At 33.8% G+C, this 17304-nt stretch overlaps 1 protein-coding gene across 1 annotated transcript in view; it reads right to left on the bottom strand.

Moving 5' to 3' along the window:
• Positions 1-14232, bottom strand: part of LOC128866177 (uncharacterized) — a 37010-nt gene extending 22778 nt beyond the window's left edge. The window contains exon 1 of the mRNA XM_054106705.1: positions 13806-14232. Within this exon, the coding sequence (XP_053962680.1) occupies positions 13806-13938 (133 nt within the window). The 5' untranslated portion in view covers positions 13939-14232. The remainder of the gene's footprint in view (positions 1-13805) is intronic.
• Positions 14233-17304: the final 3072 nt, after the last annotated feature.

The following is a 17304-nucleotide window of genomic DNA, read 5'->3' as shown; positions in this document are numbered from 1 at the left end:
TTTCTGCCATGAAAAAGCTCCTCATAAAAATATCTGCTGTTCGGAGTCGGCTTGAAACTGTAGGCCCCTCCATTTGTGCAACAACATCAAGACGCACACCCCAAATAGGAGGAGGAGCTCGGCCAAACACCCAAAAAGGGTGTACGCGCCAAATATATACATATATAACAGAGATAAAGCAATTAATTTCGACATTCAAAAATAACAAGTCCCCTGGATATGACCTCATCTCGGGAAAAATTTTAAATCATATGCCCGACAGAGCAATAATTTATCTTAGGAACGTTTTCAACGCTGCTATAAAGTTCAAATACGTCCCAAATACATGGAAAATTGCCGAAATCATTGCGATCCCAAAGCCCAACAAAGATGGTTCGTCGTACCGACCAATAAGTCTGCTGCCGACAATTTCAAAAATATTTGAGAAGCTACTCTTCAATCTCACAGAGCCTATCATAACAAAATAAATTGAATTCCCCAACATCAGTTCGGATTTAGTCGAAAACATTCGACAATCCAACAAGTGCATAGATTCACTCTCAAATTTAACAAAGACTGCTCAATAAACAAGTATGCGTGGCTGTATATCTCGACGTAGCTAAAGCCTTTGACAAAGCATGGCACCCTGGATTACTGCGTAAACTTCAATCTTGGTTGCCAAATGACTACTTTCTAATGCTCAAAAGCTACGTCCTAGATAGAAAATTTTATGTTTGGCTGCAGGACCTCAGTCAAAGCTCTCGCTGCAAAACGAAACCTTAATCTACATACATAACGACAGTTGCATCAATTTGGAAGTATGGTTCACAGCTTCTAAATCCAATTTGACAATACTGCAACGTGCCTAGCCGAAGATACTTAGAACAATAAAAAAGTGCGTGTAGCGTAGTACACATAAAAGAAGTGAAACTTTCAAGGCAGACAAAGAAAGAGGAAGAGACCCTAGAGAGAATGAGAGAGAAAGAATATATATCTAAATAAATTCACAACATTTGCAGAGAATACAAATAGACAAAATTTACAAAAAACGGAGAAGGGTCGACCGGTGTAGGTAAACGCCGAACACGAACCGTGACAACAACGCGCACTACTCCGAGGGTTTATCACCCGCACAAACGCAACATTCCAGGACCGCAGCAACGGCACAAATTACCGCAAGGCAATACCAATAAATCCGACGCCGGAATGGATAGCACTTTATAGTACGCACAAGCACTAGCCAGGGAACGAAAATAAGCGCCAAAAAGTAGGCACCAAACAAAAAACGCCAAAAAATTGGGACCACAAAATGCCCCAAACACTAGGCACCAATGAAATATAGCGCAAAAAAGTAGGCACGAGAAATGTATTTCCTACAAGTTTGCACCAACAAACAAGCTCCAAAAAGTAGACAGTGTTATTTCTCACTAGAAAATAGCAACCACAAGGAAAAATAGGCTCAAGTGTATCTAAGATATACATAAGGTATAGCTCTCACTCTCCTTTTCCTCTACGTTATATCTTTTTTCTCTCTCGCGGAACGAAAATGCCCAAAATGTTGCATGGCCTTGAAATTTTACTCTCCATTCTCGCTCGTCCATCGACGCCTAAGAAGTTGCACTTCCATAAATGCACCATGGTATATATCAAACGCTGACATTCAGCGCGACTTAAACATCGACACAGTTGACAAGCCTACATATATAAACTGCGAGCAGAAGGCATATAAGCAGACTTCTAACGCACACAAATCCGACGATGAAGAAGCTCCCGCTGAAGAAAAATTCAATTAAAAGAGCCTTAAACGAAAAACACCAACAGACCTCATGTAATATAATAATAAGAAATATGCTTATTTACTTATCTAAACTATCATAGTAAATATCTTAAAAATAAATTATATATTCCTAAATGATCCTGAAGAACAATGGCCTTACAGTATCACTTAACTATCACAAATACCTTTAAAAAAATTACTTTTTGTTAATATGTATAAACGGGTGTAATATTTTTTTGGAAGCAATAAAAAAATACTATTTATTTATAATACAGAAATTAAACGATAAATCGCCTAACTACAACATAGGAGCTCGAGTAACTAAGACTTTCGGCTAAAATACTAATTGATAAATAAATAAATGAAATAAATAAATTTTATCAGTTTCAAGCCGAACTCAAAACTAAAAAAGTTTTTTTTAATTTCCCAAAAAATATTTACATACATTTATTTGTGCTACAATACTATGGATAATATTTTTTTTTTTTAGATACCACTCGATGGTTGAGCAAACAGCTTTTTTTGAATGGAAAATCTTGACTTTGAATGGAGGAATTTTACAAAAACTACGCAATTTTTTAACAAGAATATTAAAGAAATTTTCGGCCAAAGTTCGAGCGGTTGGTTATTTAGGTAGAAGAGAAATCAATAGCTAGCTAGTTTGGTAAAGTAGCTTTTAAGAAAATGGAAGTGTACCCGTCTATTTTCAAAAGTTTTTAAAGAAAGAACGGCAAATTAAAATTTACATGGCCTTTGGCCTACTTCGACATAATTGAATGAACTTATGATGAATAATAAATAGTTAAAGCGGTGCCATGTGGCAAATACTGTAGAGTATCAATTTTTTTGTTTCGTATTCCTTGATAATATAAATATGTATATATTATATAATACTTTTACATGTTTTACCTAATAGTAGAACTTTTTTTCATTAATTTTTTTTTATTGCAAACAACTTTTTTCTTTCTATTCTCCACCTTTATTTCTTTACCTTATCATAACCTTACTTTTTTCATTTTTGTTTACAAATCTTTGCTATTTTGACACTCTTCAAAATTCTCACCTCTACAAATACGGCAGTGTTAGTATGCACAACACTTATACACTTCAATATGCACAATCTTGCACCTATCATTAATAAGTACACATTTAGCATAGCGTGGCATGTCATGAGAGCTGTCGCATAATAAATCTGTGTAATGAGCTTTGCGTGCAACTGTCTAGCCGAAGAATAACGAAACACCACATAGAAGTATGTTGATTTGAGATTTTTGTGCCATATATGGCATAATCAATCAATGCTACTGCAGATGTGTTTCTTTGGGTGTATTTACTATTGTTGATTATCCACTAAACTCCTGCACAAGCTCATTCGTTTTTCATTGCTGTTGTTAGCTTTAATTCGGTTTAGAAGCCGATCAGCATTCACTCTACAAAAAATGTTAACAAGAGTTGAGGGGCAATGAAGTTCACTCTTCTCTTCTGAAGCAAGAACGGTTGGTCGTTTGACTAATTTAATTGCCTTTCGAGTACAGAGCGAGGTAACAGTTACGGCACAAGAAGATGTCATAAGCAATACGATCCATTCGATTAAACGATTTGCTTGTATTCTGCCTTTTTTGTTGCTTTTCAAATAATAGATAATAAAACGGCGCTACAATGGAAGAAGACGTAAGATCATTTTATTGATAAAATTGTAGATAACTTTAAGGCTAAGATTTGTCAAAAACTCCAAAAACGTTCTGTATTCGTGTTCAGCGCTTGGCATCATAAAAATCTCTGGTGAATAATTTGAATTAAAACTTCAAAAGTATGGACGGTTGCAGGAGTTTATTACAGAAGTAATACAACTTTTTATATTTTATTAGTACGGCTTTTTTATCTACTTATGTGGATATGTGGACAATAATCGGCCTAATGTTTCTCTTCATGCTGCTTCCTCATAATATGTACCGTTATGTTTGGTGAAGTAAAAAATACTCAGCAAAGTGTTTTGTGGGATGCTATGTACGTATGTACTTATGTATGTATCTCGCAATGTAAACATGGGCCACCGCGAATTTAGGGTGGTCTTACATATAAAAGAAATTTCTTTAGAAGTTGTGTGCCAGCCATCATACACAAAATAGAGCTAAAAACTATAAAAATCGACACATTCTTCGCTATCACCAAGCCCCAAATCAGAGGCGGAATAGGCGACCAAAAACTGTGCTATTTATGAGTCCAATATAGTCTCGAATAACAAAGAGACCAATTGTCTTGTAGACCAATTGTCAAAAATGTCAATAAAATCATAAAACTCGTGGAGTCGGACCAGCATATGAGCACTTATTTCATTACTGTACAGTAGATTTACAAGAAATCCGTTTGGAATCTTTAGCATAAGGCTGGTCTCATGAAGAAGCTCGACGAGGTACCACACGAAATTAAACAAAAAACACTCGGGAAAACGAGCTGACACCTACGATTATTTACTAAAGCTTAACGAAGTCGACTAATCTTTGTAGCAGATGATGAATAATAGGTCACATACGTGAACCTAAAAGAAAAAACGATCAAATGAGCGGCAATCCAGTATTAACGTCTAAGAAGGTTTTGCTGAGTATTTGGTGAGACCGGAAGAGATTCATGCACTGTGAGCTTTTCGCATAAGACATCTACTATCAACAACCAATTTAAGCAAACAAATTAAAGCAGAGAATAGACTAAAAAGTGAACAGAATTGGCAAATAAGAAGGATGTTGTTTTCCAGGAAGCCAACATCTTGCCGCAAACAACTTTGACGATGAGCCAAATGCTCCTTTAGATAGAGAGAGAAGTTCCGCCACCACCCTCTTATTCTGCTAGCTGCATTAAACGTGTGCCTAAATCTTTTTCCGTTTAATACGAATTTCCTTTTCAGAAACAAATATAGGTCGCACGAAGTTATATATGATGAATAAGGTTGTGCTTGGTTATGGCGTGGAGAATTCATGATTCATCTTTCCATATTTTGAATCCTTTTTTTTCTCGCAGTTTAGTAAAAAGCGTCGCAGCAACTGCAAAAAATCAACTCTAATGCGAAATATGTCACTGAATTTACTGATTTATTTAGAGCAGCAAGAGCTACTGCGTTCGATAGAGAAGGATTTGCGCTAAGCAGCGATTGGTCGCTTTGACACTTGCGTAATTCACATCTCGTAGATAGAAAAATGATGATGCTTTAACATACGATTTTTTCTGCCAATTTGGCAATTTACTTAAAAATAAAAGATTTTCTGATACTCGTAATGGAGAGGCCCTAATGCACATTTCTACACAAACACACATACGCCTACATATACTACATATTTATATACATACAGTGCACTCGCGATAACTCGAACTAATTAAAACAGGCGCTGTTCGATTTATCGAATTTGTTCGACTTATCAATTGAGTGTGCTATGTTAAAAAAACAGTCTTCGATATCGATTTTTTTCAATTAAATTTATTTATTTATTTACATATGGATATGAACATGAATATGTTTAAAATAATTAATTCGTTTCAATATTTTTCATCAAATATTTGGCAGTCTTTGTGTCAGTTACACAAAAAAAGTCAGCTTTAACAGAAAAGTTAGGCCGAAAAGAAAGTTGTAATGTGTGTTTGTCTTTTCTTGCCTGCAGCAATGTTGAATATGACTTTTTCACGCAGCAATTGAAGAGTGTTAACCTTTGCGGGGCTTACTTGTTCAGTTGTGGCCCACTGAATTACCTTATTGATAGAGCTAACTGCCTCCTCAGATGATATCCGCTCACATGTCTCAGTTGTGTTGTTAAACTCAGACTCAGAATCACTAGTTTCAATTATTACTTCTGTGTCGGTAAATTCGGCACCATCATTCCATTTGTTAACATCATAAAGCGTAAATTCGACCTGTAAATTATGTTTTTCATGTTATGTTCTTTCAAGATGAGTCCACTTATTGGGTAATTCTTTTTTCTTTGGGACAGAAACCATTTGTATAAAGCGGCTTTCATTTTAGGAAACTCAGGAGCTTTTAAAGTTCTCCTCTTCCCAGGACCCAAAAACGTGTTGTTTACTGCTTTTAAAATTGCCTTGTCTTTCTTTTTTATAAGACTTATGGTGGACTTGGCTACCCCATATTCCTTCGCTAGAGAAGTAAAACTACATCCACGTTTAATTTTGTTAAGGACTTCAGCCCTCTCTTTTAATGTTAAACACTTCAACCTTTTACGATCCATTACTCACATGCACTGATACACTACAAATGACAAATTTAAAGCAATTTGGTCAATGCAAGATGTTGTTCCCAGAAAACTAAGGGGATATTAACGTCGAAATATTCATATGGACAATACACTAGTATACATATAATTTATATACATATACTATTACATATGTATGTATGTACAAAATGTACATGTTTGAAAAGAATGTGTGTACAAATAAATTTGTTTTTTTGTTCGAGTTATAGCGCTTTAATATTGTTCGAGTTACAAACTAGTCAATAGGGAAAAAAATGTGTTCGAGTTAGCACGTCGTTCGACTTAGCGGCTATTCGAGTTACCGCGAGTGCACTGTATATGTATATATATCCATTTGCCAATATTCATACAATTTCTGTTAATTGCTCTCGTTTATTAGCTATTTTCCAGAATAATTTGCTTTCGATAGTTGCGATCAATAAAAATCAATCAATTGATAAACAAATACAAAAATACAAAATCATCCGTTCAAGCGAATGCCTATGAAATTTAATTTTTATTGTACATACTTACGAACTTATGTGCATATGTATGTATGTTCGTGCATATTCTTAGAATATCCGCAATATCTTGTCAAAGGGTACAACCGCCATTGACGATGCATTTCGCTTAATTGTGTGTGGACAAACGTAACACTAATCAACAGATCTTTTAAAAAATTATGACATTAAAAACGGTTAAAGATGTAACTGTAAACCTTTAAACTGTAACAGATAAATTAAACAGGATGAGCTCATAAACCATTTGGTTTTTATAAATGGGTGAACTTTTAGTACTACATATGTATGCCTATGTAAATATGTATTGTAGTTACAATAACACCTCTCCTAACGGGCATCTCCCTGGATCGGACATTTTTGCCTATACCAAGTTTTAAGTATAAATTGCGGAACAAATTACTCACTCTCTCTCTTAAGCGGACACTCTCTTGGCCGGGTACGGACAGTTATTTTTCATAAAATTGGCACAAACACCTCACTTCAACGGACGCGAACTAGAGGACATTAAGATTTCTTTTAATAACAAATCAAACAAAAACCTGTGTTGCAAATCTAGCAAACATAATTTTTCCAGATAAAATAATGTCATCACTGAGTCTCTGCATGAAATTAAAAAAAAATAAGTCCGATTTTCCATATTAGGTTCAAAATTGGGAAAAGCTGCGCTCATCGTCAAAAATAAAGAGATTATTCGGTCAAAATGGATGTGGGGGGACAATGCCTTTACTAGTTTCGAATTGTTACAAAAAAATTGTAAAACCATCTGCCAATTAGTTTGCTTTAAAAAAAAAACAAAAAAAATTACTGCAATCGACAATTTCCAAGTTTTTGATGTAATGAATCTAATTATCTAGTTTTATGTATTGGTGCGCAACTAAGTTCTCGCTGTTTTTCTGTTGAAAATGCAGCTTTATTCAGGAAAAATGGTTACAAGTGAACCATTGAAAATATTGCCCATCGTTGGCTATTACTTTTCCCCATCATTCTGGTAGATCTCGTATACCGTCCCGGTAAAACTGTTCATCTGTTGAGGCTATTCACGGATCAAGTCATTTTTTGATGTCTTCATATGAATATAACTGCTGGTCAGCTAGTCAATGTGCCATTGATCGGAACAGGTGATAATCGGACGGCGCAATATTTGTAGAATGTGGCGGGTGGGGTAGGTTTTCCCATTTCAGTGTTTCAAGATATGTTTTAACGGGTTTGGCAACGTGAGGCCGAGCATTGTCACGCTGTAGAATTACTTTTTCATGTCTCTCCGCGTATTTCGGCCGCTTCTCGCGCAGTGCTCCCCTCAATCGCATCAATTGAAGTCGATACCGATCCCCAGTGATGGTTTCGCTTGGTTTTAACAATTCATAATAAATAACACCAACTTGGTCCCACCAAAAATGCACATAGCATAACCTTCGCAGCGTGAATATTTTGCCGAGGCGGCGACGTAGAAGCATGACCGGGCAGTCCTCATGACTTTCTTTTCTTTGGATTGCTGTAATGAATCCATTTTTCATCACCCGTCTCGATGCGATGAAGAAACCCCTTCCTTTTTTGCCACTGGAGCAGTTGTTCACAGGCGAAAAAACGACGTTCAACATCCCTTGGTTTTAACTCATAAGGAACCCAAGTCCCCTGTTTCTGAATCATTCCCAAAGCATGCAATCGCTTGGAAATGGATCGGCGGGTAAGTCCTTATACTGAAGCCAGCTCTTTTTGCGTTTGACACGGATCCTCATTGAGCAATGGGCAAATTCAGCGTCTTCGAAGGGTCGGACGGTCGTCGAAATCACCGCTTTTGAAAGGACGGAACCAATCTCGGCACGTTGTTTCACTTAAAGCAGTGTCTCCATAAACTTTTTTCGAATGAAAGAGGAAAATCAATACTTCCCCCAAATGACGATTATTCAGCACAAAATCAGACATTTTCACAAAACCAAAAGTATACCAAAAGATACCAAAACAAAACCACTAATGTGTCGAAGCAGTTTGTTTACCAAATGTCTAAGCTCGGTTTATGACGTTTAGGTTATGTTAGCAACACTGACTAGCAACACTGCTGGCGGCATCTATTGACAAACAGCGGGAACTTAGTTGCGCACTTATAGTTTATTGACCGAAATGTAATATTTATTTTAGATTTTCGTTATTACTTTATTTGCACCTATGCGCTTTTGCAAAAATACGTACACATTTTTGTTTGAATGATGTAATGCCGATATATTTTATTTTAGTTTTTGTTATTTTTATCTTAATTTATTCTGCCTAATTTTAATTCAATTTAACTTATTATATTTTCATTTAGTTTTAATTTATTTTATTTCATTTTATTTTGATCTTTTTTTTTTTGTTTAATATTAATTTAGTTATTTTATTTTTTTATTACATTTTAGTTTTTTTTAATTTAGTTTTGATTTATTTTATTTCATTTGATTTTATTTTATTTTGTTTTACTCTGCTTTACCATATTTTTATTACATTGTATTTCATTTTATATTTTTTTAACTCTATTGAATTTAATTTTATTTCATTTCCTTTTACTTGAATAAATTTTATTTTATTTGATTTTAATTTTATTTAATTTACTTTAATTGGTTTCATTTTATTTTACTTTGATTTGTTTTACTTAATTTTAATTTAACTTGTTTTATTTTATTTTTTAATACATTCGAATTTTATTTAATTTAGTTTTAATTTATTTTGTTTCATTTTGCTTTACACTGCTTTAACTTATTTTTAGTATATTTCATATTATAGTGTTTTAATTCTATTGAATTTAATTTTATTTCATTTCCTTTTACTTGAATCAATTTTATTTTTTTTAATTTTAATTGAACTTTTTTTTACGTTTTAATTAAATTTAATTTAGTTTTGATTTACTTTAATTCATTTCATTTTATTTTATTTTACTTTGTTTTACCTTATTTTTATTATATGTATTTCATTTGATATATATTTTATTCAAATAAAAAATAATATTCAATTAATTAAAAAATTAAACATTTCTGAAATAAGCGACCCTCCCCTTGAGTGGACCAGTCTCTTGATCGGACAGTCTCCGTCAGTCTACTTTTGTCAACGCTTGTCAACTTTGACAATCGGTGACTGTCCGCCCAACGGAGAGGTTTCACTGTGTATCACATCTTAAAAGACAATTAGTTTTTACGAGAAGTTTGCCTGTTGAAAGTAATGGCTACAGAAATTTTTTTCTTATTATTATATTTTGCTGCTTCATGTCTTCAGTGGTATTATAAACCATGACTTTTGGTGTCCTCTGCGATATGCCGTACAAATCTTCTAGTTTCATATATTGTTATGTTTCAGGTTTTCTGCAATTTCTACTTTTAAATCATATACAAGTAGATTGAAATGGTAATATAGCTTAAATCTAGCATCCGCAGCGACTCCCTAGAATATTGTAAGGGGTTTCAAGTCGAGTTCTATGCAAATCACCTGTTGATGTTGTTGTTGTTGCAGCCAAAACATTCCCCATACATGTACAGCAAATGCTGCTGGAGTGACAGTCCTTGGCCGGATATAAATCCGTGTCGTTCCGGTAACGTAGAACGGGCGAGCGGCAGTCAGCAGCGCTGGTGGACCTTAAACACTTTCGCCTACAAACTCGCTTTCGTTATGAATAAATAAATCGTAATCGAAAATATCGAATATTCTCACATTTTATCTTCAACGGCATAACTTCAATTAGTACTGCATTCAAGGATATAGAAATATTTCATCAAACGAGAAATCTGCTGAATCGAGTCTAAATAATCAGATTCCTTGGAGTGTCTGATAATTTTAAGCGGAATACTCTAAGCTATACGCGTGCGCATGTCCAGCACAGCGCATGTCAAGCTTTGCCTTTCTAAAAGAGTATTTCTTCGTAAGCCTGCAGGGCATAGATATGGCTTTGTTTGAAGTGTGAACTAAATTTCCCTATGAGTAGGAATAGTATAGAGAAAAGTAAGAGTAGGTTGAAGAAAGTTCCCCCTTACCCGCTTTCCCGCTATTCACATATGATATTAATTTAGCTTAAAAGAAGTACGTAATACTTTACAGCCAACCAAATATAAAAAATATCTACATATGCACATCATTTTTGTTGTATAGTGTAATCAACCAGTTGCTAATTGTCAGTTCAAACCTAAATACATGTTTGTATGTATGTATGCATGTATGCATGTCCATATGTAAGTAAAAACAAAAAATCATTAAATATTTGGCCGCAAGTACCGAGGTTTTTGTTTCTTTGTGTTTGCAACACAATTGTAAATTTATGCCGCATTGCGTTTTCAATGAAAGAGCTATAAAAAAATATCAGAATGTCAACAAGGCCAATTGTTGGATTAACAAAAAGAAAGAGAAGATATTAAGAGAAAATTGCACGCTTCTTCAAGTGCAATAAATTCGGCAATCAGTAAACACATTATGAACGGAGCAGTGCCAGTATTACGGGCGCAAAAACGTTAAACGTTGATCTTGAATTGAGTTGAATTAATTTAAATTAAGGATTAATTTAGCAAGTTCCGTTGTGACAAAACTTGCGACATTATGCAGGTTAAGAATTAACTATTGTATGCAAATTGTCGATCGTAGGAGGAGTGAGTTTTAAACAGTGCCGTTTAAGCATGTATAGGTGCTGCTAAGTATTTAAGTTATAGCACCCAGCAATAAAATTATATTTTCGTGCTTGAATGCGGAATAAATTTTTTAGGTACATTTTTTTTGCTTGTATTTTAATTGTTTTTAAGTAGTTTAGTTTTGTTTTATTGTATTACTTACAAAATATTTATTTTTTGTTTTGCTTTTATTTAAGTTTATTTTATTTTGCTTCATTAAATTATTTGTATGTTATCTACAACTTACTGAAGTGAATCAAAAACTTAAGGGCACCAATAACAGTTAAAGCGGCGGCACATCCTATGTGTGAATGTAACTGCTAACTCAGGTTTTAATTATTTTTAGTCCATTATTTCGTTCGAATTTTTTTTTGTGTGTACGCGGGCTTATAATACTTTGTTTAATACATTTTTAACCTTTAATGCAACATGAATTTTGTCCAAATTAATTATATGAGCACAAATTCGTTGTTCAAACACATTGAGGCCTATGCTCCGATGGGAGAAACAGGGTGATGATGATGAAACACATACATTGTGTTGCTCTTAAAAATGTATTGAGCAACTTAAATTTAAAAAAATGCACAGAATAAAATCTATACCAATCTTATTACTTCAAATTTTCAACTTTTTTTCAAAATTTGTTTAAGTGTAATTAAAAAGTACATTTACTAGATTTGCTACTTCTAATAGAGTTATGTACTATGTTGAATTTCGAAAGTATGTATGTATGTACATATGTAGGGCTGGTATATGAAGTAAATAAGTTTAGAATCTTTGAGAAAGTTTATTATCGTATTTTGTACAGATAATTGAGATTGGGGCCAAAAAGTAAGATGACAGACTATTTAGAAATTTTTCGGATCAAGTTATAAAACCCGAAATATTTATTTATATATAATAGAATATTTATTGCGTGGTTAAATTTGGTGTAATTTATATGTTTTAAATCTTATTTTTAATTTATTCCACCCTTTTTTTATTGTGTCCCAGTTAATTCTTTTATTATATTTTAATTTAGGTTTTTTTAAATTTTTGTTCCTCTTAATTTTGCTCAATTTTATTTAAAGCCACTTTATTAAAAAAAAAACTTTTATTTTGTTACTTTTATTTTAAATGTTATTTTATATTCACTTTTAATTTTATTTATTTTAATTTTATTTGATTAAATTTTAATTTTATTTGATTTCATTTTAATTTAAATATTTTAATGTTACATTATTTTATTTTATTGTACCGTTTTATTTTATTTGAATTTAAATTAATTTATTTTATTTTCTTTTATTTTACTTTACTCTGTTTTATTTTATTTGACTTTAACTTAATTAATTTTATTTAATTTCTTTTCATTTTATTTTGGGTTGGTTGGTTTAAGGGTGACCCCGCATCGAAGTGCAACATAGACCGCAAGTTGGGTCCGTTGTGTTGCCCTATGTTATATGTTTTCCCCATATTCATTCATTTTATTTTAATCTGTTTTATTTTATTTTATTATTTTTGTTTAACTTATTTTATCTTATTTTTAATTATATTTTAATTAAATTTTAATTTATTCTATTTTATTTATTTCATTTCATTTTATTTTACTTTAATGTGTTTCATTGGACTTAAGTTATTTATTTTACTTTACTCTGTTTTGTTTTAATTTAAATTATTAATATTATTTTATATTTTTTTTATTTAGTTTAACTTATTTTCTGCCACTTTATCTTATCTTATTTTATTCACTCTAATTTTATTTCAATTTAACTTATTCAACCTAATATAGTTGTAACTTATTTTATTTCTATTTAATTGAATTTTATTTCATTTTATTTTACTCTGTTTTATTTTATTTTAATTTAACTCATTTTATCTTATTTTATTTTTATTACATTCTAATTTTATTTAACTTAATTTTAATTTATTTTCACTTTCATGCCATTTTGTTTTACTCTACTATGTTTTATTTGATTTCAGTTTAACTTATTTTGTTTTATTTTCTATTGTATTTTATTCAATTTTTTTCTATTCAATTTCATTTTATTTCATTCCAGTTTAACTTATTTTATTTTATTTTCTATTATAATATATTTTGTTCAATATTTTTTTAAATTATATTTAATTCAATTTTAATTTAACTTATTTTATTTTTATTACATTTTAATTTTATTTAATTAATCTTATTTCACGTTTTATTTTACTTTACTCTGCTTTATTTTATTATATATTTTATATTGTGTTTTATTTAACTTTGTTTTATTTAAGTTGTTTCACTTGATTTTATTTCACCGCATTTATTTTATTTTGTTTTATTTTATTTTATTTCATTTTAATGTGTTTTCACCACATTTTAATAACACATTCCGTTGCATACCAATTTTTCACACAATTCCATTAATTTCATATTCCAATAAGAATGTTTGCCTAGTTGATGGGTTCTCATTATTTCTCCAATTTGTATTGGCTTGCAGTCTAATTTGAGTAAGCGCATACCCATACACACATATCCATTCATATTCGAATTCTAAATATTATATTAGCCCACCCGCTTCGAATTCCCATAATGCTTGTTCATTTACCGCACAAAAGCCGCCAATTTTCAATTGCTAATTTCACCCCATATACACGCACTCCTCCACGCTCCTCGTGCACACATACCCTCAGCAGAACCTTTGTTTTTATTTTTGTTTTTGTTTACCTTGTGTTGACTTTTCCTCACAAATTTGTTGCGCCTTCAAACGCTGATCAATCACATAGAGCATTTCACAGCCCAAGTTGACCATTAGAAAGACATTGGCGCGCGGATTACATTGGCGACTCAAGGACGCCATGGTGGTGTTGTTGACGTGTGTAAATAAACCACCCGCCACACGCGGGGTAGCCAGTAAACAGTAGTTAGATGCGAGCGAGTCAACAGTGCTTCTGTTTTAAAAACCAAATAATCAAAATATCTTAACGATAGATTTTCGATATGATAACAAACTCTTTCGCTTTCTTTTCGTTAATTTATTTTCTTAGCACACAATTTAGCCGGAGCGCAACGTCTAACAAACCAGCGATCCAAATGAAGACTGACTCAATCAGAACGAAGGCGTACACAGGAGTCAATATGTTACACAAGCGCCCCCACACCGTCACCAGCCACACACATACACACATACATAAACACTAACTACATACATGTACGCTGTGCGACTGACTGAAGTGCGCCTGATGTTGTCACTGTTTTCATTGTTGGTTGGCGCGCGCGTACCGCTCGTTGCCCCCAGAAAGCGCTGCAAGCGTTGAACAAGCATTGGAGCCAGCGATGTTAACGCCAGCGCGTTCGTGTTGGTTCGCATCGTCATCGCATTGGAGCTTGCAGGACAATTAGTAGCAGCATTATCGCTAGCAAGCAAACAAGTGAACAAGTCGTCGTCAGTCAGGCAATCGGGCAGTCAGTCACTCAGGTAGTAAGACAATCGAGCAGGCTACCTGCCGTCACTTTGGTATGTGGAGAAATATGAATTTCTTATAAGTATGTATGTATGTATGTATGTATATAGTACTTACTTGCGATACTATAGATTAACAGTGTTTTATTTTTATTTTAACCGAATTGTAGAGTTGGCGGACTGCACGACACGCAAGACCTGCATTTTAGGCTAACACTCAGACTTACTCCACGTACTCCATTCCGAATCTTCAATTCGAGCGATATAAGGTATGTAACTACTTCGTTTTTTGTTTTTTTTTTTGTGTTTTATTATTTGGTTGGCGTGTAAATAAAAGAGTAAGCGCCAAGATGTATACTAAAAAATACATGTGTGTGTGTATATGTACACACTTTATACCTTAATTTAGATATACCTACATACATACATAAGTATATGCAAATGCAAATGAAATAATTGTTGGGGAGAGAGGGTTTCCTAATAATGGTAATGCCAGTTTATTACTTGTAAATCTTTTATATATATGTGCCCATGTATGTATGTATGCATATAGTTAGATATAATATGTAAGCCGCTAGAGACAGCTGACAGCTACTAGAGAGAATACCTTACTTGGACTTGCCAAAGGCATAGTAGTGAAAGTTATTGATCCACCGCCCGGTATTTATGCCATCGACAATTTTTGGAAAAGGATTTATGTGTGTTGCACTTTTAATATTTATGTGTGCCACTGTGTCGCTAAATTGCAATTAAAGTAAATAAATATTAAATGTACTAAATAAGCAAATATTATTTGTGAAGCAGCAAATTTAAGAAGCAACAAGGGAATAATACAAGTGAAATAATTACACCACTGAAGCAATAAGTTGCCGGCTGTAAAGCTTCAGCATTAAATCAATCCAAGGTGGTTTTAAAACGTATATACAGTCTGTGTCAGAAAAGAGGAACCGAAGATATATATAAATTTAAAATTTTTTTGCATGAAAGTATGTACAAAACTACGAGTCACAATTACTCAAAAAGCCGTGTAGTCGTCATCGTTGTCGAGTATAGCCTGGCTTCTTCTTCATGCTTTGAACCAGCTTTTCTGCGTAGCTCGTCGACAAACAGGACTAGATTTTGCGAACTTGACGCACGAGTTGCTTCAAATCATGGACTGGCCTACGTTTTCATAGTTCCCCACTCATTTTCAATGGGATTGGCGTCTGGGGACTGGGAACGCCAGCCCATTGCTGTGAAGCCATTTTCTTGTTTTGTTGATTCTCAATGTGCTTTTGATATATGGGACGGTAAGATATGTCCGCCTCTTTCAGTCGTCGTTCGATGGTGTTGATACTCACACCTATTTCCTTTTTAGCAAGAATTGAGCGTGCTTGGCGTAGTCGCAAAGAAGGGTCCCGCTTAAAAAGTTGGACGATCGCTTTATCCTGCTTTTTTGTCGTCACTCGCTTCAAGCCACGCTCGGAAAAGTCATCAACATTTTTGTACACTTAATACCGCTGATTCTACATCACAACACACTTTTTTGATTTTTTAATATCTTTTGTACCCGTGGCGTAAGATAATTTCCGATAAAAATACCGCTTCGCGTACTTCTCATTCATTTTTGTTTGGTTGCGTTTACGGGAAAGTTTCCAACGACACTAACCTGAGTTAGTACTGGCGTCAACACTAACCTTCTGACGCAGACTGTAACTGTAAAATCTTATCTTAACCATCATTTGAAATTGAAAATATTTTCACATGAAAATAGGTGCGAAATCGAGAGTGAAATACCCAGCGTACGTTTAAGAAGACTCACACCCGAAATTGGAGAATAATTTCATCCAAATACCTAACATTGGTGCCCTACCTAATCAAAAGAGAGAGATTGGTGCCCTACCTAATCTCATAAACCTCCCCAAGGACAAACTAAGAATGCTCACTGGCATTCTCATAGGTCACTGCAGATTATGCAGCGAGGCTATTCTTTCTGCGATCAGTTCCAGACAAACATCAAAAAAAATTCTACTCAAATGTGATGTCATAGCGAGAAGAAGAAGTCGACAGCTCACCCTGGTACGGCCAGAAGAAAGGCAACATATCCTCAATCCGAGCCAGCTTTATTCTAGTTTCATTGACTCAACTGTGTTTGGATGAGGTCCTGGATGAGTAGAGGGCACAAAAGATCTTAAGGTCGAAGTGTAAACTTTGTTTTCATTTATTCAATATAGGACGTACGCGCCAATTATAACAAGTCCTAAGTTTTGAAAGCCAAAAATTATAAGCAAAAAATTATTGTAGTATTTTTAATTATCTGCAAGCAAGAGTGCCTTAAGGCTTAAGACCTCTAAGAGGCTGCGGATGGCGGACAGAGATCATGTCTCTATCTTAAAAAGACAAAAAATGTAACATAAAAGCTGTGACCATCAAATCACACAGTCGCCTTTTGACACAACTTCAACGTTAACTTCCCCGGCAGAAGTGTTCATCGGGCATCATTCTAAGTAATGAGAGAATTATAATCTTCACAGATGTGTATCGAAGAAGGATCTGGTATCTTTTCCCAGCAACTCTTTTTGAGAGCGGTTTTCCAGCCGAGCTGTATGGAATTAGTATGTCGATAAAGCTGGTAAGTATGTTACGATGGTCCACGCTCGCTGAAAACCCGCCTACCCCTAATTTGGTAAAAACTAACTCCAAGGTGGAGGTTTGTGGAATAACATCAAGACGCACGCAGTAGGAAAAGGAGTTCTGCCAAACATCTAACAGAAGTGTACGCGC

The sequence above is a fragment of the Anastrepha ludens genome, chromosome 6, assembly GCF_028408465.1.
Source record: "Anastrepha ludens isolate Willacy chromosome 6, idAnaLude1.1, whole genome shotgun sequence".
Lineage (NCBI taxonomy): Eukaryota > Metazoa > Arthropoda > Insecta > Diptera > Tephritidae > Anastrepha > Anastrepha ludens.
This window is presented reverse-complemented; position numbering and strand designations above follow the sequence as displayed.